The sequence below is a fragment of the Polypterus senegalus genome, chromosome 3 (genome assembly GCF_016835505.1).
Source record: "Polypterus senegalus isolate Bchr_013 chromosome 3, ASM1683550v1, whole genome shotgun sequence".
NCBI classification, from domain to species: domain Eukaryota; kingdom Metazoa; phylum Chordata; class Cladistia; order Polypteriformes; family Polypteridae; genus Polypterus; species Polypterus senegalus.
In genome coordinates this window covers 36,981,589-37,005,407 of record NC_053156.1, presented here as the reverse complement: position 1 = coordinate 37,005,407, position 23,819 = coordinate 36,981,589, and the positions used below count along the sequence as shown (strand labels likewise).

The following is a 23,819-nucleotide window of genomic DNA, read 5'->3' as shown; positions in this document are numbered from 1 at the left end:
GTGTGTTGCCACTTTGTGCCATGGGGTTTCTGGGTAATGACTCTTGTTTTTCTTTTAAGTCTACAGTACTTAAGTGATCTCACCAGAGTTTCCCAAGGCCAGGCAGGTGGCAGACTCTACAGCTGCATACTGAATAAATAAAACCACGTGCAACATCATTTTGGCTCCCAGACAAATAGATTGCTGGGCATCTGTCATGAAAAAAAATATGTTCTTCTGAAATCCCATTACATGCTGAACTAAAAGCTATCCCAGCAACATGAGGCCCAAGTCAGGAACCAATCCGGGATTGGATACCAGTCTTATCACCAAGCACCCGTAGAAACACACGGCCAGTTTAGTGTTCTGACATAAATGTCATTTTGACGGTGCTGTTAGAAAGAACATAAAAATAACAGTTTTCGAAATGTGTGGTGTGGCAGAATTAGAGCAGCAACAAGCCATGGAATTATATAATGGGTTTAATTAACAGCAAGAATTGGGTTTCATTAAGAAAGTGATTGGAGTGAAATTGGTTGGAGTTTGAAGCCCCAGTTTAGCTGGTCATCTGTTAGCTCATTTCACATCTCATTTCTGCTTAGCTGTCATTTAATGAAGAAATTAATCAATTCAGAGGGCTCAACTCTTCTAACAGGGCTATTAAAGTGATGAGGAAAAAGTTAATTAGCAGTGAAAACTGGTCACTGATTAGGAAAAGGGTTAGAATGAAAACCTGCAGCCACTGTGGCATTCCAGGCCTGGAGTTCGCCACCCCTGATCAAGGGCATAGCATGGCACATTAAATCACAAATAAAAATATGAGAACTCCATCCTGGTGAGGATCAAGCAATGAATTTAAATTTGGAATCTTTGTGAAGGTGTAAAGCAGCAGTTCAAGGAAAAAAAAAAACATTGAATCTTTATTTTGTTTAGAAACTTTCACAAACCACGCAGTTATAATGTGCTTCATAAATCGAAAACAGTGTACAAAAACACAGAGGCTGGCAGGCATAGTTCCCTGGAGGTTTTAAGCAGCCACGCATAAATCATTAGTAATTCTTTATATAGCTCATCATCACAAAGTAAACAAGAGTGTGCAAAATCTGTACAGACAAAAGAGAGAACTAAGATTTGAACCCGATCCCCTGAAATTATCAAGCAGCCTCATTATCTGTTGTGATGATAATTCAGAATCCATTCACGGAATCTTTTATGTAGTGCCCTTCATAGAGCACAATAGCATAAACTGAAGTACAGACTTAACAAACATGCTAACTCCACACAGACAGAAATGTGACAAGAAATGCAAATTAATTTAATTGTGAAGCAGTCCATAATAGTATACCACTCATGAAGCCATGAGTCTTATTTTTTGTGTTTGGGCTGGGTCGGATGGGAGCTTCCTCACATCATGTAACAAAAATGGGGTTGTTTTATTAGTTTTTGTGTATTTATAACGTGTCTAATGCGATTATCTTGCACTACTCCCTTTATCTGGCTATGTACATGTAGTAAATTGTTCACTGACATTTTCTTTTAGGGTAACTGAAAAAACAAATGCTGTTTAAAATGAATACTAAAAAATAATTCAGAAAGTCTTCTTTCCATGCTAATTGAGTTACTAAATACTATGATTATTCTAATTAAACTAATTATTTTTTAAAAACTTCTTAAAGTTGCTTTTGTACCAACACATTTTTCAAATCCGGTTTGTCATCAAGTAACACTGTCAGGTTTGTGACATTTGCTGTTCTGAGTTTTTTGTTTACACCAGTACATAAAGAAGACAATTGCTAAATAAGAAAAAAAAACAACCTGCTGAAAAGTAACATTTAGTCAATAATCTGTTAAAACTCTTGATTAGGGGAATGCTGGTGCAGTAGTTAATACTGCTGCTTTACAGATCTGTCTGCCTGAGTTCAGATCCTTCACCCAGCAGTTGTCAAAGTGGAGATGGATTTTCTCCCGCTGTCTTTGTGTTTTTCTTCAGGTGCTCCAGTTTTTCTTGTATATCAAAGATACACTCACTGAGAATATTCTTGGGACCACAATACCAAAACTGCTGGGCAGGGCCTCATTTTGTTTTTAAACAGCCTAATTCTTTGTAGCATGAATTCCACAAGACTTTGGAAACATTCCTTTTGAGATTGTGGTCAACACTGACCTGACTGCATTGCATAATTTGTCTGTGGCACATTCCTGCTGCAGATATGCGTTTCTATCACATCCGTAGGTGATCTATTGGATTCAGACGAAGTGATTTGGAAGGTCACTGAAAATTTTTGCTTTGTGACATGGTTCATTATCATGTTGGAAATATCCTTTAGAAGATGGATAAATTGTGCCCATGAAGGGATGCTCATGGTTCAGAAGAACACTCAAATAGATCATTACATTTAAGAGATCATTGTTTGGTATTAGTGGACTCAAAGTGTGCTAAGATAACATTCCCCAAACCAATACACCACTATCAGCCTGGACTTCTGAACAGAATAAAGAAATTTTGACCCTGCCATCTATGTGCCTAAGCAGAACTTGAGATCCATCAGACCAGAATTCATTTTTACAGTCTTCAACTGTACATTTCTTGTGAGCCTGTGCCCAACTGCAACTTTTGCTTTCTTTTCTTGGCCAAAAGGAATGGAACCAGGCTTGGTTTGGTTGTAGCCCTTCCGATGTATTCAGTAAGTGTATGTGTTTCGGGTTAATTGGTGGTTTTAAATTGGAGCTTGTGTAAGTGTGGATATATGTGGGAGAATGCACCCTGTGATGAACTGGTGCCATCTCCCAGGGTTGTTTCCATGCCTTCTGCTCAGTAATGTTGCTGTATGCACCAGCTCCTTGCAACTCTATATTAGTATAATGGGTATTAGATTTATATGGTATTACGTCTGGCACTGATATCCCTATTGGATTACAATTTAAAATTCCCCGATTCAGCATTGAATTTATCTTTATTTAATTGGCATGCACTGGTATATTTGAAGTGCTGGCATTTTAAGGGATTACTTAATGCTCATGCTTTGAGAACATCAATATAATGTAACATTTCAGTAACACTAAATTTGAAGGGTGTCTACATATTGTCTTCATAACATATACAAAAGCATGAAATGACATTTAAGAATCAATACTTTAGTAATGAATAGTTAACATCAGTATTTCCAAAATGTGGGACAAAATACCATTGCTCTTTTTATTAAAAAAAAAAATCAATACTTGATTAGTAATGAATAGTTAACATCAGTTAAGGGTGGGCGGCATGACCAAAATTCTATATCACGGTATTTTTCTAAATTATCCCGGTTTCACGGTATTCTATGGTATTTTTTTCCCCCATGCATGAGTGGATGTTAATCACATTTTCCACTGCAATTACTAGCTAAGAATAACCTATTCCACTGTCAAGAGTATTGTACATTGTACAACAAAAAAAAACATTTTAATGTGCACACAAGTATTAGTACAGTTTTGCATTGCCCCATAAAGTGATAGTTTTCAAGGGGGTGGCACTAATGGAGAAGGTATCGCATTGCATGACAGATGCAGTCAAAATATAGAACCTTTTTATTGAACAAATTTTCCAAAAACAAACTAATTTTGACAAAATATTTTCAACCATACAAAGAGGCATTTAGACTTAGTAAAATATCCAGAAGTGCTTGTCAAAAATTGTATTGCACCGAATATGTCTTAGAAAAGGAATAAATAGTAAATATTTTTGTAAACCAACTACACTTTCTGTTAATGTTAACAATCTCTGTCCACGGAAACGTTAAAGTGACTTTTTAAACAACTTTATCATCATTAAACTGCATAATATTTAAACTAATAAATAATAACAATAAAATAAAAATAGTATTATTACTGATAGTTGCACTATTACTTTAAGACTTCAAGCCCAGGTGCATTACACAGTATTCACCAAATTAAAATAAAGTAAAACAAGTGCAACTTGGTGATGACATCTTTACCAACTGAACCATCATTTAGGCAAACTGCATTAATATGGACCTTGCTTCAAGCTAAGCTATACTGGGAAGATAAAAACAAACTATATGTCGAGAACAAAGTCGACATTTCCACTTTATTCTCATAGTTCATAATTAAAGTAGAATGTCGTAAACTAAACTTCTTCCTAAAATCAATGTTTAATCAGTTACTTAATTTACCCCATCATAAATTAATGCAGCACATTAAATGCTTTGTGTTGCGTTCCCCGACCCAGGGGTTAATCACTACGCTTCTTAAACTGACTTCCTCCGCACTAAGAGAAGACAGCAATCACCATACAGAATCCATTCACTTCATGATATTCCTGCTTTCTGAAAATTTAGAATCCTAAGATAAATACTTGATATTATTTTCATGATGAAATGCATTAAAGCAGGTATTACACATGCACGGTAGTGAGGCGGTAGTGCTGCTCCCTCGCAGTAAGGAGTCCCCAGGTGTATGTTCAGTGTAGAGAACTTTATGGCAGGTGTGACGAGGCTCCAAAACACTGGATGTATGAATAGCTATCGTACAGGTTTAACTTAAATATTGTGCAAATGTTGGGTTTCTGATCTGCTGGTCGGAGACACAAACACAGAATTCAATGCATGTTCTTCTGAGCGGGCTGTTTCTATCTGACGTACCAAAACCCCAGTTCCTTTTTCCTTCCTTCCTTTTTCTTTCACCACATAACCAATCGCCACACGATAAACGTCTTTGTGAAATTAAAACTAGTTATAAACTTAGCCCACGGAGTGTTCAGAACTTTAAAAAAATCTTCATTATGCATGTTTAATTATGCCATCCATTCAGAGTTGCGCCCATCTCTGAACGAGTCGCCAGCACATCGCAGGATGAATACAAGCAAAACATACACTAGCAGGGTCAATATAGCACAACAAAACCCCACATTCTACATGACTTTGAAAGGAAACTGAAGCACGCCGAGTAAACCCACCAGAAAAACATGCAAATGCAAGGCAGGCATGCCGTCGTGCCCCCATATGATTAATGCATGCTTCAATGCATTTCACCATGAAAATTATATTAAGTATTTATCTTAGCATTCTAAATGTTCAGAGAGCAGGAAGATCATGAAGTGAATGTATTCTGTGTGGCGATCGTTGCCGGCACCTCCTCTTAGTGCAAGAAGAAGTCAGTTTAAGAATCACTTAATATAAAGCATTTAATGTGCTATATAACTTATGACGGGGTTTGAGAAAATCTAGTAAATTTAATATTCATTTTACGATGAAGTTTGGTTTACGATGGTCAACTTTAATGACAAATTACGAGAATAAAGTCAACATGTCATCACACTATTACACAGTACCCAGGTACATTACACTGTATTGAAAACAAATAAAACAAGTACAACTTGGCTTGCAGTATTATCCAGTAGTATAGAAACAGTATTTACACATCTGACCTTTTAAAACTAAAGTTATCTCCAGGCGACGGACACGACTCCTTTTTAAAGGCAAAAGTTCTTCTGTTCATCATGTTCAACTTTTTTTTTTTTGTTCAGTTTCCGAATGCTCTCTGTCCATTTTAACCGCGCTGCATACCTATGCTACCACCCACTAGAGCCCTAGTACATCGAATCTGTGTTTAGCGGTGTAGTAGTGCAAAAGGTCCCTGCTTGAACAGTTTCCCACTGCGCCACGTTCCGTAGGCAATTTAAACCGGTGTTGCGGTATAAGAAAAATCCATATCATAAAAAAAATAAAAATGGTTTTCGGTATGAACCGGTATACCGCCCAGCACTAACATCAGTATTTCCACAATGTAAAAAAAACAACTTTTGCACAGCATTCGATCACTTTCAAAATTCACCATAATTTAGCAAACACATCTATCGCCACCTCAGATTCCACAAATATAATGGGGGAGCTCCTTTTTTTAATAGAATGCAGAACTACTGTATAAAATACTATATAAAATTTATAACCTAGCAGATAACACTAAACAATAAATATTGCTTCTTAAAAATAAATGTTATTTAGTACCTCTTAGACACATGTATTCCTCTACCGGACATGTTCATTGCTCTTGCCAACACAGAAACTTGTGACTGATGTGGTCACGCAAAGAAACGACACATTGGAGATGCTAGAAATGCTTTTGCAATGATAGCCAATATCTCAGCAGCTCTGCAGACTAGTTCAGGCAGCCAGGTTACTCCCGGTGGAACTGGCATGCAGTGCTGTTATCTGTGCCACAGATGACCAGTCATTTTTATTGTAATGACATGTGACAGTCCAACTATCACAAGTCTATCTGCTGCCCTGAGAGATGTGTTGATGCTTTGCTTCAGATCTTCATAAAGCCTAGGTACAATTATTTAATTCATTTTCTTTCCTGTTGGTATAGTATACAGTGGTTCCAAAACCTGAAATCCTTTCATATCAAGATTTAAACTGCTATAGATTATTTTTTGGGCACGAGACAAATAAATCTTGGAGCTAAATACGGTTTCCATTATGGACTGTTTAGGCTGTACTAGTTTGGATGTTGACTTTTCTGGGTAATGTCAGGATAAGTGATTTCTCAGATTTGGTTGTATTATCACAATATTTTGTGTTGCACAGTTTACATATGGCTTTGCTTTAATCCAGCTGTGCTTTACTGTTACCCTATTTGAATCCATGGTAAGTCCACACATCTAATTTAAGTGTCAAAGATGTAGATTTCAGGTAAGGAGGACATGTCAATTTGTGCAAAGTACTATGTGTAGATTTTTGCTTATCTTCGTTTAATGTCATAGAAGCTGATTTCATATAAGGAAGACATGTAACATGTGCAAAGTACAGGTAGTAAAGGTCCTTTTTCTGTAGAAAGCCTTAACGGGTGAATTAAACAAAAAATAACAATCTGAAAATATACAGTATATTTTTACCTAGGTTTATGGTATTGTACAAACTCCTAATGCTTTCATTTTCCAAATCTCTCCTACATTATTTATTTAAACATGTGAATCCTCAAGTCACTAAAATGAAATTTCATAATTGAAGATTAATCACATTTTTTTCTGAATTCTTGTAAAACAGTCTTTGTAGTGTTGTGTTCAAGTTGCTTATGCATGTAGATTCATTCAAACAAATGCCGTTGTCACATTACATGACTCTGAGTCACACAACATTTCACTTTTTATGAATGCAGTTGCTTGATCTCATTGTCTTGAAGATGTCAGATTACACAACTAGAATTGCAGAGGATGAATCATTGTGACCTTCTCATGACTGCTTAGCACTGTTTTCAATTTCCTATTGTACTGCCAAAGTATTGCAAGTTTGCTTTATTTTGATAGCCAGTTAATGCGCTGCCTGTCAGTGCTGGTGGCTTTATGGATGTTTTCAAAGTATGGTGAGTTCTTATGTAGCATCTGTTTTTTCTTTCTCCTCTCTTTCATGGTATGTCAAAAATGAGACTTCGAATAGATTCCTGTTCTGGCTCCAAATCTTCATGAGCATGCGTTCTGTATGGTCCAGAACACCCATTTTCTTTTACTTCCTGAGGCCACTATTACTCTTCCCTTTTCTTGTGGATTTAATTGAGATCTGTTTCTTAGTATTGTATCTCTTGCTAAGTGCTCATTGTTTGTCAGTTTAGTCAGCTAATGATCAATATTCTTGAGTCACTGGGGATGTCGCACTGCATGACTGTCCTTCTGTGACTACCCACGACCTACTAAGATTGTAAATGAAGACTACATCTAACCTGAAAATTGCTGGTAAAGTTTTAATGTGCAACAGAACAGGTCATTCTTCCTAGTGAGTTTGTCAGTTCTGTTCAGCTGGCTTTACTAAACAAAAACATTTTAAAACATGTTAATATTTGAAGGTCCCTTAAGTCTTCCTCTTCACCACACTACATGGTCACTTATACCGTGTGTGTCTAGTTCCTTGTGTGAAGAATAACTTACATTTGAGCAAAATGCGTCTCTTTGTTTTCATCAGGTCGTCTTGGAATTTATTTTAATGTAACAGTTGGTATACACTGTATTAATTTTTTTCATAATTTAAAACACTTTAGTCATGTCACCTCATTAACTCTGTTTGCCAAAACTCAAAAGGTTCAACTCTTTTTGCCTTTCCTCACAACTCATACCTCTTAGTCCCGAATATGCCTAGTTGCTCTTCCTGGGATGTTGTCTAGTGCTGCTACAGTATGTCTTTTTTGTAATATGGAGACCATGTTACCTTGGTTTGCGTTATTACAGTCACTGCTTTAGCTTAAAATACCCAACGAGCACAATTTTTTGCCAATTTCTTTTAAACAATAAAGCAAGTACAATAAACTGTTGGCTAATTGTTTTGTTTTTGTCTCTATATGTATTCTTCCTTTTTTTGTTTCCTTTTCTTTTGTCTTTCATAATTATTTTAGAATCATCGTGCTCAAGAACACATTACTATTTAATTTCTGATGCTGTCATTTTCATCTGTTTATTGATCTGCACTAGTGAGAAGTCAAGTAAAATGACACCTTTTATTGGTTAACTACAAACATTATAATGTGCAAGCTTTCAAGGCAACTCGGGCCCATTCTTCAGGCAAGATGTAATCTGCACTATAAAAAGTAAGCTTACAGATAATGATTTTGTCCAAAGTTTCTTTGTACAAGTCAAAGACTCACCTGTGCATTCTAATAAGACTTTCTCTATTTTTATCTGAAGGCACAATGCTTTTTCATCCATCCATCCATTCATTATCCAACCCACTATATCCTAACTAGAGGATCAGTGATCATAAATAACCCAGGAATAAATTGTGAATTGATCAACCAGACCATGTTTAGAGGTCGTCAGAATTAGAAAGCAACCAAATGTAGCAGTTGTTAACATAAACATGTTTTCTATCTGCGCACAAAAATCATGTAAAGTGAAGCTGATACAAATTTTACACAAGGTAAACATTGATTACACAAGATAGCATTGATCTTTTTCTCGACACATTGTATTGAGCAAAGATGCATATTAATGGCATTTATAAATGTAATCTTTCTAAATTATATTCCAATATAATTCAGATCCAAAAATGCATGTTAATGCCACATTTAAAAAAGGGCCTTTGTTAGAGACCAATACTTAACTAGTAGGAGAAGCATCCTTGACTTGAATTTTGTTTCTTAGGTTAATTTCTTGTTCAGTCTTAATAGCATGAATAAAGAATTTTGTGTACCAGCTCTGCTAATATCCATAACTATTCTCCTCCTAACTCCTAAACTAAAGGCATTTACGATCTCCCCGTTCATGTCTTTATTATCTTAGTAACACCAGCTAATGTGTCTGATGGAATAGGCTCAAAGTCTACATCTTTATAAATCAATGCGGCTAGAAGAGTGTAGTATCATTACACCTGTCTGTTTCATACATAATGGTAGCATCATAAAGTGAGTCACTCAAATGTCTGGATAATGCTGAAGTTGTGAAAGACTAGTTCAGATTTTATTTTGGAATGAACCTATAGCATAACTTTGACCATATGGTTATCCCACAATACCGACAAAATGAGCTAAGTCATTGTTTTGATGTCCGCTCCAACTGCACCCAAATCTGAACTTTTCTTGTTTTCTTTGCTTTAAATTTCCTCCAACATCCAAAAGAGGTGCAGATTATGCTACCTAAAGACTTCCATTTGTCTTTGTATGAATAAGTGTAGGAATGTGTGTATGTCTTTCACTGTTAGGATGCCCCATCCAAGTTAGAAGGATGAGTGCAAGGATGGGCAGAAAACTGTAGTGATGTCCATGGTGTTCAGACTCTCCTGCCCTAACTTGTGCAGTGTATAATTCCCAATGATCCATTGTGCCCTAGTTTCTAATTCCTTTTTTTCCATCTGCTGGAAGCAACAAATGTAAACAATTAAGAATAGGTGTTTTGGTGGTGACGACAGATAATGAGTCAAAAGATCTAACCCTAGAAAAAGCCATGTACAACTGACCATGGCTGAAGACTGGTTGTTAGAATTATTGTGAAGAGTAAACAGCATGTGGGTATGAGGAAGGCCGCGCTTCTGAAATTCGATTATGTAAATATAATCAATAACAACCTGAAAAACATGTTATTGTAGAATGTCTCTAAGTAATTCCTGCAGCTTAATCCAAAAGACTCGTACTACAATATCAGGTCTGTGCTCCGGTCTTTGGGTATCCGACAGTGCATGTAGAATTTCCGGCCAAGCAGGATTACATGTGAAAGTGATAAATAAATGAGGCTGTCCGAATTTACGTACTATGGCCATGGCATCCTGCTAGTTTTGTTGTATGTATCTTGGACTTCCTGGAAATGTGGACAGTAATATGATCATTTTGCCTACATGTACGTTGTTATTTTCAGCGTTTGCTTGCAGTGCATCTGACAGTCCTTTGTATTGTTCCACACGCAAATCTTGTTGATGTAATCTGAGATAGTTGAGATGCGCTTCCTTTTAACATACGCATATACGACGTACTGTTGGAATAGTTTGTCGCTTGAGTGCAAAATACTAAATATATTCCTCATTGCTAATCTGTGCGCGTAAAATTGGCATTGAGTAAGCCTTCTTCACTTGGCGGTTCTTATATCGGGAACTTGTTGTAAATCTTTGTGCCAGCCAATGTCTCCGTAAGGGAATAAAAGTGGGTAAACCATAGGATCGCAATTCATATTAAGCGTGGAAATCTGCTTACAGGAGTTGCCTATGGGACAGATGCAAATGTCCCTTTCGGCAGGTGGTTTGCCATCTTCTCCGACGAAAATTGCTGCAACATTGGTGTGACATGTCAGGGCATTGTATCGTCGTAAATCCTGCCTAGGGTTTTCCTCAAAGTATTCGTACAGATGCTGTTGGATTGGACTGAGCGATTTCATGCATGTGTTTGTATGATTTAGCAAAGGGTTTGATGGTTCTGAGCATGGAATCTTGCCAGAGAAGTAAATTTTCACTGCATGTAGCTCTCTATCTTGCGTGCGTCTTGCTTGGCCTTAGAGTTGGCGGGCGGGGCTCTGTCAAGCGTATCTCATGGTCTCAGAGTTGGTGGGTGGGGCTCTCTGTCTTGCATGCGCTCTCTGTCTTGCGTGCTTCTTGCTTGCCCTTAGAGTTGGCGGGCAGGGTTCTGTTGAGCGTATCCCATGGTCTTAGAGATGGCTGGTGGGGCTTTGTGAGTTGGCGGGTGTGGCTCGGAGTCTTGCGTGCCCTTAGTGAATTATATATATAGATGGGTACTTACTTGTTTGCGGCGTGCTATAGAGTATGTGATGGTGCGTGTTGAAATAGCTGGTATACAGGCATCATATGAAGCAAAGAAACAGTAAGAAGAACATATGTAAATGCCTGTGATGCTGGGTGTAAACTTGCTGAGAATTGCACAGTTGTACATTTGTGAGATTTTTCTTAAAGTACTTTAATTGTACTTTCAGACTTGAAGAAGCAGAATTTGGGTATAACACTTTTGGCCTCTATAACAGTGGCATCTCAAAAGTGTGAAGAGTAGTGTTGGAAATACAGGAATCAGCTAACTGAAACTTAGAATGTCAAGATTTTAAATATGTCTTGTCCTTGACATTAAGCAGCTGTTCCCTCCCACAGCTCATTGTTCCAATTATAAATATTTCTTGATTTAAAATGCTTTGGTTGTTAATCCATCATTGTATGCTCATTCAGTTATAGGCTTTGGTATTTTCAAGTCCAGAGTTTAGTGGCAGCCTGATTCTGTCTACTTTATGGAGGTTGCTACATTCACCAACCTTTATTTTTATAGCACTTTTGTGTACATTCTGTATAGAAACAATTCTTTTCATATTTTAACAATTTGTGCTAAAGTAGTTGAAGTGAATTCTTCAAACTGCTGCAAATAGTCAAAGGTGAGGGTTGTATCTTAAACCTTGTCTGACACCTTCACCATTGGGGGCCACACTACCTAAATTATTTTCAGTTGCTAATGCAATCAGTTTATTATCACTGTGCGATAAAATCACTGTAAGTAGCCCATAGTGGGACATCTTCACATGGCACGAATACTGGACACTGCTAGGATGGACTCGCAGTGCTGGACATTAGAGGTAGGGGGTGCAGTTTTTGGCCAGGATTGTATACGTACCGATATGGTGTTTGATGGTGGAGTGTAAGTGGTTTAGTTATCTGCCTGTGCTTTTGTGTTTTAGGTCTCAAGTACCAGAATCACCTGAGGCAAAGGAATGTGTTTGTGGTAGAACTAAATGTGGGGGCAGGGAATGGAGGATTTTACAACATGTGAATATTAAAGAGTGCAGACTAGAAATTTAAATGTTGTATGCTTTATTATCTTTTTCCTAACCAGTCATAAATTACCCAAACATGCTTTTTCCATTACAATGTTTAAGGGAGTTGGAGCTTGTCCCAGCAACATTGTGTACTCGGTTTTTCCATTGCCAACCCTGAGGACTTTCAAAATTCTGCTGGATGCCCCAGCATAATAATAAGCAGGCAGACTACCAGAGTAAATGTTTAAGAGCAGGGACCATGTATAGCATGTTGATGAGTACAGTTCTTTTAATGGTTTTATTTTAAATGTCTGCGTATGGAGTTCTTGGGTGTAATGAAAACAGTTTTTTATTGTTGTTTATTATTATTATTTGTATTGCCATTTTACTACACTGCTATCCTAGAAATTAGTATGTGCATCAGACTGGTTAAAAATGAAACATTGTTGAGAAAGAACACTCTGCTAAACTGAAAATAACACCTAATACAAATGCAAACTGAGAATGCAGTGAATGTGGCTGCGTGTGTACTTTGAGTGGCTTGACCGCATTTGCCATAGAACATGCATTAACTCGGAAGGAGAAAAGAACAATAAGATTAGAAACAATTGCATATTAACATGCCTCCATTAAATTAATTGCACAAGACACCATTAACTTATTCACATTTCGTTCTGCTTTCTGTTTTTACATTAGATTATGCACACAGAGTATCCCGTTTTTGTAAAAGCAGCAGTTTTCTTGTTTCCTATAACCTCCTTCTGTTTACTCACAGAAAAAAGGGAGTGAAAATCATTTTTTTTTTTTTTTTTTTTTTGAAAAAAAATGTTTCAAAGAAACGTGAATACCAAAACATCCATACAATTACAATAGGAAAGGCATGTCTAGTGTCTACTGTTGTACTGATGCAGATTTAGTATTTAGTATGTGCTTTGCATGATATGTTTTGAAATAGCCACCTACACATATAGGCACTGTTCAAGTAGGTGTTGAAAGATTTGTTTCGTCATTTTGCAGATATACCCAGAACTTGTTTTGCATAGCATGTAGTATTTGATACCAGATCGTGCCTAACACTTTCTTTGTAACCTATGTAACTTATGTCCCAATGAAGAATGTAAACCTTCTGCATACTTTTGTTGATCACCTGATACATATCCCACAGTTTATTTAGAATTGGTGCTGGGTGATTGGCTTCATCATAGTCATTATTAGTGAAAGGCAGGTATTTTGTAATAAGTGAATAATGACACTCACTCATAATTTCAAAGGAAATGGGTTTCTGCAGCTGGTTTGTGGTCAGTACCTTCTCTGGACTGTTTAACTCACTATACCCTGCAGTATAAGACGAATAAAAAGAACATCCACATGTGGTTTGTAATGACAGGTTGCCAGCAACTGCGACAAGCAAATTATTTTTTACTATGACTTTCTGACACTGCTCAGCATAGCAGCTTGTTTCAACAATTGTCTTCTCCACCAGTCTATCATCCACGAATCATACATAGTTCAGATAATCATGATCAACAGCCATCTTTTGGTCGAGGTTACCTTTGAAAGGGCATTGAGGAGATGCATGATTGTCATAGTAATCTACCAAACAGGTGTGTGTTTTGCTCTCTCTGTCAATGTCTAAGGACCGATTCACATTCACTCCTCCTTCAACCTACTGTAATTACCACTCCTGTCTTTTAGTAAGAGAGTGTGTGTGTGTGTGTGTGTGTGTGTGTGTGCGTGTGCATGTATGTAGAAGGTGGTCCAGATCTAAATATGCGATTTTCATTACGCTATAACTTAAGTTTATTACTCCGAGCCTGTATCCAACTGAATGGAGGACAAGTGGGACATTACATGGAAAATCAGTGAATTAATTCAATGTAAGTCCATTTTCGTTTATTACAAGATATTTCAAACAATTCTTTTGTCTTGTCTTTTCCTGCATTGCATTAAAAGTTGCATAATTAGATCTTTGAACTGTCTGTCTGTCTGTCCGTCTGTCCGAAGTGCCAATCCACTTATCTTTGTATTCTCTGCAAACCTAACCAGGTATATTCCTATCTAAATCATTTATAATATAGCACTGACCCCTGTGGAACACCACTCTTAACATCAGCCAATTCTGATGAGGTTCCTCGCTCCATAACCCTCTGCTTCCTGTGTCTGAGCCAGTTCTGCACCCATCTACAAACATCACCTTGAACTCGTACTACTTTTAATTTGATGCCCAACCTCTCATTAACACAGACTCGCTGTTCTTTGTGATGGGTGATCATAAAGAACAGCAAGTCTGCATTAAATTTTGTTTTTCCTTTAGGAAAACAGCTGCTGAAACTGTAGTGGTGCTTGAAACTTCTTTTAAAGAGGAAGTTTTAAGTAACACACAGGTCTACGGGTGGTTTTCACGTTTCAAACGAGGGGAAATGTCACTTGATCTTGCTCTGTACGACATTTTCTTGTTCCCATATATAAAAAAAAGAACTCAAAGGAAAGTGTTTTTGTACCATAGAGGGAGTCAAAGAAAAATTGCTGCAGGCATTGGACAATGTTCCTCTTCAGCAATTGCAAAAATGTTTCCATCTGTGGGAAAACTGTTGGGACAAATACATTCATTCACATGAAGAGTGCTTTGAAGGAGACTAAAGTTTCAGTAAGTAAAAAATTTTTAAAACAATTCTAGTAATTTTTGGGTACCCCCTAGGATGTGCATATACAGAGCATCCAGAAAGTATTCACAGCGCATCACTTTTTCCACATTTTATGTTACAGCCTTATTCCAAAATGGATTAAATTCATTTTTTTCCTCAGAATTCTACACACAACATCCCACAATAACAACATGAAAAAAGTGTACATGAGTTTTTTGCAAATTTATTAAAAAGAAAAAAATTGAGAAAGCACATGTACATAAGTATTCACAGCCTTTGCCATGAAGCTCAAAATTGAGCTCAGGTGCATCCTGTTTCCCCTGATCACCCTTGATGTTTCTGCAGCTTCATTGGAGTCCACCTGTGGTAAATTCAGTTGATTGGACATGATTTGGAAAGGCACACACCTGTCTATAGAAGGTCCCACAGTTGACAGTTCATGTCAGAGCACAAACCAAGTATGAAGTGAAAGGAATTGTCTGTAGACCTCCGAGACAGGATTGTCTCAAGGCAAAAGTCTGGGGAAGGTTACAGAAAAATGTCTGCTGCTTTGAAGGTCCCAATGAGCACAGTGGCCAACATCATCCGTAAGTGGAAGAAGTTCGAAACCACCAGGACTCTTCCTAGAGCTGGCCGGCCATCTAAACTGAGCGATCGGGGAGAAGGGCCTTAGTCAGGGAGGTGACCAAGAACCCGATGGTCACTCTGTCAGAGCTCCAGAGGTCCTCTGTGGAGAGAGGAGAACCTTCCAGAAGGACAACCATCTCTGCAGCAGTCCACCAATCAGGCCTGTATGGTAGAGTGGCGAGACGGAAGCCACTCCTTAGTAAAAGGCACATGGCAGGCCGCCTGGAGTTTGCCAAAAAGCACCTGAAGGACTCTCAGGCCATGAGACAAACACAATTCTCTGGTGTGATGAGACAAAGATTGAACACTTTGGTGTGAATGCCAGGCGTCACGTTTGGAGGAAACCAGGCACCGCTCATCACCAGGCCAATACCATCCCTACAGTGAAGCATGGTGGTGGCAGCATCACGCTGTGGGGATGTTTTTAGCGGCAGGAACTGGGAGACTAGTCAGGATAAAGGGAAAGATGACTGCAGCAATGTACAGAGACATCCTGGATGAAAACCTGCTCCAGCGCGCTCTTAACCTCAGACTGGGGCGACGGTTCATCTTTCAGCAAGACAACGACCCTAAACACACAGCCAAGACATCAAAGGAGTGGCTTCAGGACAACTCTGTGAATGTCCTTGAGTGGCCCAGCCAGAGCCCAGACTTGAATCCGATTGAACATCTCTGGAGAGATCTTAAAATGGCTGTGCACCGACGCTTCCCATCCAACCTGATGGAGCTTGAGAGGTGCTGCAAAGAGGAATGGGCGAAACTGGCCAAGGATAGGTGTGCCAAGCTTGTGGCATCATATTCAAAAAGACTTGAGGCTGTAATTGCTGCCAAAGGTGCATCGACAACGTATTGAGCAAAGGCTGTGAATACTTATGTACATGTGATTTGTCAGGTTTTTTTATTTTTAATAAATTTGCAAAAACCTCAAGTAAACTTTTTTCACGTTGTCATTATGGGGTGTTGTGTGTAGAATTCTGAGGAAAAAAAATGAATTTAATCCATTTTGGAATAAGCCTGTAACTTAACAAAATGTGGAAAAAGTGATGCACTGTGAATACTTTCCGGATGCACTGTATGTATGTGTATGTGTGTATATATGTATGTGTGTAGATATAGATATATATAGATATAAACGAAATATGGATTCTCTTTGGTCACAATAGCATTAGCATGGAGTTGTGTTACCCATTGGCAAGTTAGTTTTGTTTCTATAGCAAGCTGCTGTTCAGGTCATGAATGATACAGTCTGATTTATGCAATTGCAGTCATTTGTTTGATATAATAAAGCTCAGTAATAATTTGTTACTGCTAAACTCAAATACTTTTCCAATGAATATATTCTTCTCAGGCATATACTGTAATATGCCTTACTGCTTGAACCATAGTTTCTGTGTTGTCACATGTTAGCTCTGATGGTTTTTGCCATTATTCCTGGTACAGGATGAATGTAAAGACTCTGTTTTCAGCACATTTACGTTATAATCAGCTAGCACAGATACAAATGCACAAATTCACAATTTAGACTGAATAGCCTCATTTATGACTTTGGCAAGTGCATCTTCCATTTCCTGAAATATTTTATGTGATCTCCAGCAAGAAAGGATATTCTCCATATTATATGGAGAATATTTGGAACAAAGTTATCTAAGTAAATATGCAAATAAGTAAGTGCCTTGTGAAATGTGACAAATAGTATGTGAATATTAGTGAATTTTCTTGACGGTCATGTTCAAAGTTTTGACTGTAAGGGATTAATGCAAGAAAAGGTTGTCCAGAATTACTGTGTGAAGCAATTGGTTTTAATTCTAGAAGATCTGAATGCAATTCAGATTTAATTCTTGATGCATGAAGATTTTCATCCCCACTACAAATGATTCACCAATCACAACATAGTACCCGCTAGAGCTACCCTCTCAACTTTGGTGGGTTAAAATGACAGTTTACATTTCGCTGCTTATTTCATGTTGCATGTGGTGTCAGTGGAATAAAGAAATAAATACCCTTTTTATGAAATATGTAATTATATATGCTCACGTATAATTTTTATTTTTGTGTTGCCATACTTCACAATATATTTATCTATTTGCATGTTTCTTTAATTTTCTCATAAGTTTTCTCCATTTGTCACTATTTGGAATTCATGAAGTTCAAAAGAAGTACACAGTTGGAAGAGCTTCTCGACTCTGTCATAGCCCTTTAAAGGGCAGTTTGTTTAATTTTTCCAGTGCGAGTCCTACTCTAGTTGGAGTGAGTGGCTGGATATGTCACATTACATGACCGTCGTTCACAGAAGTACACCGTTGGCTTCCTCAGACCTGCTAAGACTATGTAAATGGAGGTTACATCTAAAATTTACTTGAAAAGTCACATAGTGTATCATAGCCTTAACAAATTTCAGTGACCTTTTGGATTTCATTTAAAAGAGTAGAAATTCTAAAATTCTTACGCCCCTCACTAAGTGGATGTTCTTGTTTTTAGGGTGATAGAAAGATACAGTTAGATCAATTTTAACAATGCCAAAGGTATAAAAGTTTTTCAAACTGTTGGTGGCTATTTTTTTAAATTGGTTGGCTTACATTGTGGTTGTGCTCATAATCTTCCTACCTTATTTTATAACTTGTAGAAATGTCTACTACAGTAATGCATGTGGTGTATAAGTTGGTTAGACTTCTAAAGGTTAAATTCAAACAGTTTACTGTTTGAGTTTTCTAATGAAGCTTCACACCCTTTAATTTTTTTTTTGCATTTTTTCCTGTCAGTCATCTTCTATGGCACAGATGTCAAACTCCAAGCCTGGAGGGCCGCAGTGGCTACAGGTTTTCATTCTCACCCTTTTCCTAATCAGTGACCAGTTTTCACTGATGATTCACTTTTTTCTCATCATTTTAATAGACCTGTTAGAAAAGTTCAGTCCTCTAAATCGATACTTTTCTTCATTAAATTGCAGCAAGACACAAATGAGACGTGAAATAAGCCGACAGATAAGCAGCTAAACTGGGGCTTCAAACTCCAACCAATTTCACTCCAGCTAATCTCTTAATGAGAAGCTGATTCTTGCTGTTAATTAAAGCCGTTATTTAATCCTGTGATTTATTGCTGTTATCGTTCTGCCACAGCAGACCTTTCCAAAACTGTTGATTTTCTGTTTGTTTCCGTCAAAATGTTTTGGTGACCTGAGAGATCAGCCTTTCTGAGACCTTCACCCTTCTTTATTTTCAGATATTGTGTGATGGGCACAGGTGAGCTGGTCATGTGGCGACTCGTTTTGTGTCTCATTATTGTTTGGCTGCTAATTAAGGAAAAACAAACAACTAAAGGGCCAGAGTCAAGTTAATTAAAAGAACAACAACATTTATTTATATAGCACATTTTCATACAAAAAGTAGCTCAAAGTGCTTTACATAATGAAGAATAGAAAAATAAAAGACACAGTAAGAAAATAAAATAAGTCAACATTAATTAACATAGAATAAGAGTAATTTTCAATGGCTAGGGTGGACAGAAAAAACAAAAAAAACTCCAGACGGCTGGAGAAAAAAATAAAATCTGTGTGGATTCCAGACAATTAGTCTGCCCAGTCCCTTCTGGGCATTCTACCTAACATAAATGAAACAGTCCTCTTTGTATTTAGGGTTCTCACGGAAGGACTTGATGATGATGATGATGATGGTCACGTAGACTTCTGGCTTTTGATCCATCCATAATTGTTGGAACATCATGATGCTTTCAGTAGGTGGACGTGGCACAGGCCACCACCACAGAGAAACCGGAAAAAGAAACAGAAGAGAGAGTTTTGTTCAGTACGGTTTTTAGAGCCACCATGAATAGTTATTATGATGAATTGAACATACAGAGTATCAGGATTAAGTTAAAGTGACGTTAATAAAAAGGCCATGTTAAAGTAATGTGTTTTCAGCAGTGTTTTAAAGTGCTCCATTGTATTAGCCTGGCGAATTCCTATTGGCAGGCTATTCCAGATTTTAGGTGCATAGCAGCAGAAGGCCGCCTCACCACTTCTTTTAAGTTTTGCTCTTGGAATTCTAAGGAGAAGGATTACTTCTAAAAGAAGTAATTAGCAGCAAAAACAGGTCACTAATGAAGAAGATGGTAAGAATGAAAACCTGCAGCCACTGTGGCCCTCCACGACTGGAGTTCGACACCCCTGTATGGGGTGGTATTCTTAGCAATGGAACGTGTTGTGCCACCTACCAATACAGACTAGATGCTTTGCTGAATATGCAGTGTATTAGTATTGCATGTCATCATTCTTCATAGTATTGCTTCAAAATGTTATGTAGTCAATTGGATGTATGCACTCATTTTTAGAGTAATATTGATGATATGATATATGATAGTTGTGCACCGAGTAACCCCAAATACATGGGGAGTAGTTAAAACTTAAAAGATTGACTGCCTGGCCAATGTCTGTGTGGTGTTTCAATGTTCTTCCTGTCTGTATCTTTGTGGCTTTTCCTTTGGGTACTTGGGTTTTCTTCCACAAAGATGATGTGTATGTTAAGTTAATTGGCTATTGTAAAATAAACCCTGTGTGGCTGTTTGTGTGAGTAGAACCTACAAGTGTCTAGCATCTTCTTATGGTCTGGTTCCTACAATAGTTCAACAATCTGTTAATGGACAGATATTGTTGGGTTGCATTTATGTTAGTTTCAAACTACAGTACTTTATTTTCCTGCCTGTTTAAACAAATCTATCTCTATGTGTACTCATTATGTAATGAGTAATTTGTAAAGTTTGTGTTTGCCTTTTAGTTTTGTTACAGCGCTCAGTTTCTACACTCGGTGATATACCAAAATAAACTGAACTGAATTGAATTTTGCTTCAGTTGTTGAGTGGGATTATGATGTGCACAGTTCAGTTGTGGTCAGTGTTGTGCTGCGCCTGTAGGCTGAGACCGGTACTGGTGGTACTTACTGAGCTGACAGGAAATGAGAGGGCTCTTAAACTGCATTGATTGTTGGGCTAACTGATCTGATCTAATTGACATGGGGAGGTTGATTTATATTTTATGCAGCAGGATGAGTTTCTGTTTATCAAGCAGTCCATCTTTGTGTTGTATAGGTACAAAAGGGCAGGCAACATATAATAAGCAATAATAAAGAGCACTATACAAAACATAAATATTCTGTAACCTCTGAGAACGTTATAATTTTAGTGAAATATGAAAATAAATGTAATGAAAAATTACTAATATTTCTTTAATTACAGAAAAAATATTAAAAATTAATACTTTAAAACCTACAAACCACTCATGGATCTCACAATTTGGATATTACAACTACAAAATATATCTACTGAGGTACATATATAGAAATCCAGAATATTAAATACAGAATACAAGCAATACAGGAGAATCTTAAGGGAATATTGGATGCATTTGAAGGGTAAAAGGAGAATGTATGGTGAACTGAACCACCTCTGTTTTCCACACACCCATCTGCGTGCAGCCCCATCTGCTGACTAAGCCCACCAAATACTTCAACTTGCACACAACATGGCCCCTTCCCAGAAGGCCCTGCGCAACAGCCGTCGTGATGTCTAATGGGTTGCAGTGGAGGAGGTGCTGTCATTCTGATCTAATAACCTTCCCCGTCTCTTATTTTCTTGCAGTCCTGTAGCTTGTGGAGGCTGCAGCCAGGCCATTACAGAGATATCCGCTGTGAAACACCGCACCATGTCTGCACCAGGTAAGGCCACAGCTTGGATCCTTTTGGGGCACTGGAATGCACACAATAAGGAGGTGATTTTAGTAGGTTTTTGTTGCCTCTCCATGCCTTCCCAGGGGGGTGGGGGAGTATATGGCATAGCAGTTAAATTAGTAGTAGTAGTAGTAGTAGTGAGTATTTGGCTAATTCCTACATCAAAGGCATCTTCCAAGATGCATCTCTACTTTTTAAGAATATCTTTTACAATTGGGGCACTGGCATGTTCATTGAATTTGTCAGGGCCACGCAATGAGTAAAAGATGGACATTGAAACTACAGTCTTGGGTTTAAAGTCCAGTATCTTAATTCAGTATGTCACACTGCCTGTTCATAAAAACATTTTTAAGCAGGTAGGGACAGTATTTCCAGTTTCTGTTCCTGCACTTTGCCTTCTACTGTTGTTTGCTATAATAATTTTGTCAGTTTTCTTTTAATAAGAGGCACTAGGTCAGTAAAACTGAGCACTAATGGAAGACACAAGTCAGGCAAGCTGCAGTCTGTTTTGGTTTTAAAAGTCAAGCCATTTTGAAGTGTGGTGTCACATATTTTGACCATGGAATTATCTTTATACAGCATCTTTAGTACAGTCCAGTCTGGAGTTACTGAGGTTGGAGCCTCTCCCAGAAAAATTATGGAGAAGACCCAGTAGCTGGGCACACTCAAAATTATATACAGTATTTATACTCCGTTATTGGTGGTGAATTTAAAACTTGCAGTTAACCTAACCTGTAGATCTTTAGGACACGGAAGAAGTGGATCCACTGGAGAACAAGCAGGAAGATGCCACACAGACACTGATCATGTGCCAGATTCAAACTTAGCACATCTACAATATTGTGTCATTCACCATCACAAGGTCATTCACAAGCCAGCAGGGAGGAAGCACAGAGAAAATCCATCAATGAATCCATTCTTGAACCTGTTTAATATAGTTGAGAGTTTCCAGGTGGCCACTGTGCTTAAGGCAGACTATCACAGAGCACACACAGTCACCCACACTGAACCAATTTAGAGTCCCCAGTTAAGCATTCCTACGTATTTTGTAGGTTGTGCAAGGAAAACTTTAACTTTTGGGAGAAGATTACCTGGAGACACTTGGAGAACATGTGAACTCCAAGCATATGTTAACCAGGGTAGAAGCTGAATCTAGGATTCTGAATCTTTGGGGCAGCAACACACACAACCGTGCCTCAGTTTCAATCATTGTTTACAAAGTGGAAAGCAAGGAGCAAGTTTTAAATATTTAACGTTAAGACCAGTACTGTGAAATGTGATTCTTATGTGCCTACTAGGGCTGAATTGATTGGTGATAACATTGTCCATCACTGATCAGCTGGATATATCATCAATTGGCTTCAAACATTTGCAGAAATGTATTCAGTGTGCCAAACTGCAGCTGTCTTTTATTTAAATCTTTCGTGCCTCACAAGAAAGCTGTCAGGCACTCATATTCAGAGTAGGAAGCACGTGTGATTCCTGTGCTTAGCCAGTATTGTGCACTGTACATAAGGGAAGGTAGCCTGATAAGTGCATCATGCACAAAGTTTGAATGGGAAGAGCAGATATAGTTATAGCACTGCACTACTAAGGTGCTTGCAAACTTGTGAGTGGCCATGGTTTCTCACTCTTTTTAGGTAGCTCACTATCATTAACATTATTGCTCACCTCAGAAGTTGGAATTCTTTTGCTATCTTTGCCAGGTTTGCCCCTTTTAAAGGGTTAACTTGAAGCTGCTCATTTGCATGATGGAATGTCGGCTCATACTGCATGAGATTTTCTGTTTTCCTAATCCACTTACCCAGGGCAGTTTGACCCTGTTCTTGTGGAGTTACAATTTACATGATATGTGAATTGAAATTCAGCACCAGCCAAGGACTGTGGCAGCAAAGTGGTTTGGTCTTATGGGTAATGCTTGAAATGGGGCAATACCTATTGTTGTTCAAAGCCTCAAGGGGATATATAACCTCCAAACCCCAACCCGATTTCACTATCATATACCAAGGGTACGCAACTCCTGTCCTGGAGGTCCACAGTGGCTGCAGGTATTTGCTTTAAACATTATTTTTAATTGGAACCTGTTTATTTACAGCTAAAGGAATACTTTTTTGGGGCTTAGTTTTATTAAACTTGTTGGTTGCGATCCAGAACTCGTATTTGCCTATTTTAGTTTTGAACAGCTTCTTTAAGGTTTTAGTTGTTGCCAGCCATAAGTTATTGAGGTGCAGATGACCAAAAAAAAACACCAGTTAAAGTGTTTCCATTTAAACCTGTGCATAAATGAGAGAGAAGGGGAGTGAATGACCAAGAGGTACAGATATGTTTAGAAATGTTATTAAAGTACTAACAAGCCATATAATTAAATACCAAGTTTCATTATCTGCTAAGCCTTGCTTCTAATTTTAAAACTGGTTGCAATGAAAACTTGCACCAAGTGCAGACCTCCAAGACTGAAGTTTAGTACCCCTGTCATGTACAAGGGACGTTCAAAAAGTTTATGCACTTTTATATTTTTGTTGAAAACTGTGAAGGCGGAAAGAGTAGTAATTGGTCATGTCTGAGAGTGTCATGTTACTGGGGAAATTGTACCACAAAGGAAGGTGACTATGTCGAAATGTTGTGTAATTTTGT

At 37.9% G+C, this 23,819-nt stretch overlaps 1 protein-coding gene across 3 annotated transcripts in view; it reads left to right on the top strand.

The window, feature by feature from the left end:
- Nucleotides 1-23,819, top strand: part of LOC120525023 (phospholipid scramblase 2-like) — a 114,794-nt gene that overhangs the window by 57,837 nt on the left and 33,138 nt on the right. For all 3 annotated transcript variants that reach the window (XM_039746955.1, XM_039746954.1, XM_039746953.1), the window contains one exon: nt 21,097-21,173. In XM_039746955.1, the coding sequence (XP_039602889.1) occupies nt 21,161-21,173 (13 nt within the window). In that variant the 5' untranslated portion in view covers nt 21,097-21,160. The remainder of the gene's footprint in view (nt 1-21,096; nt 21,174-23,819) is intronic.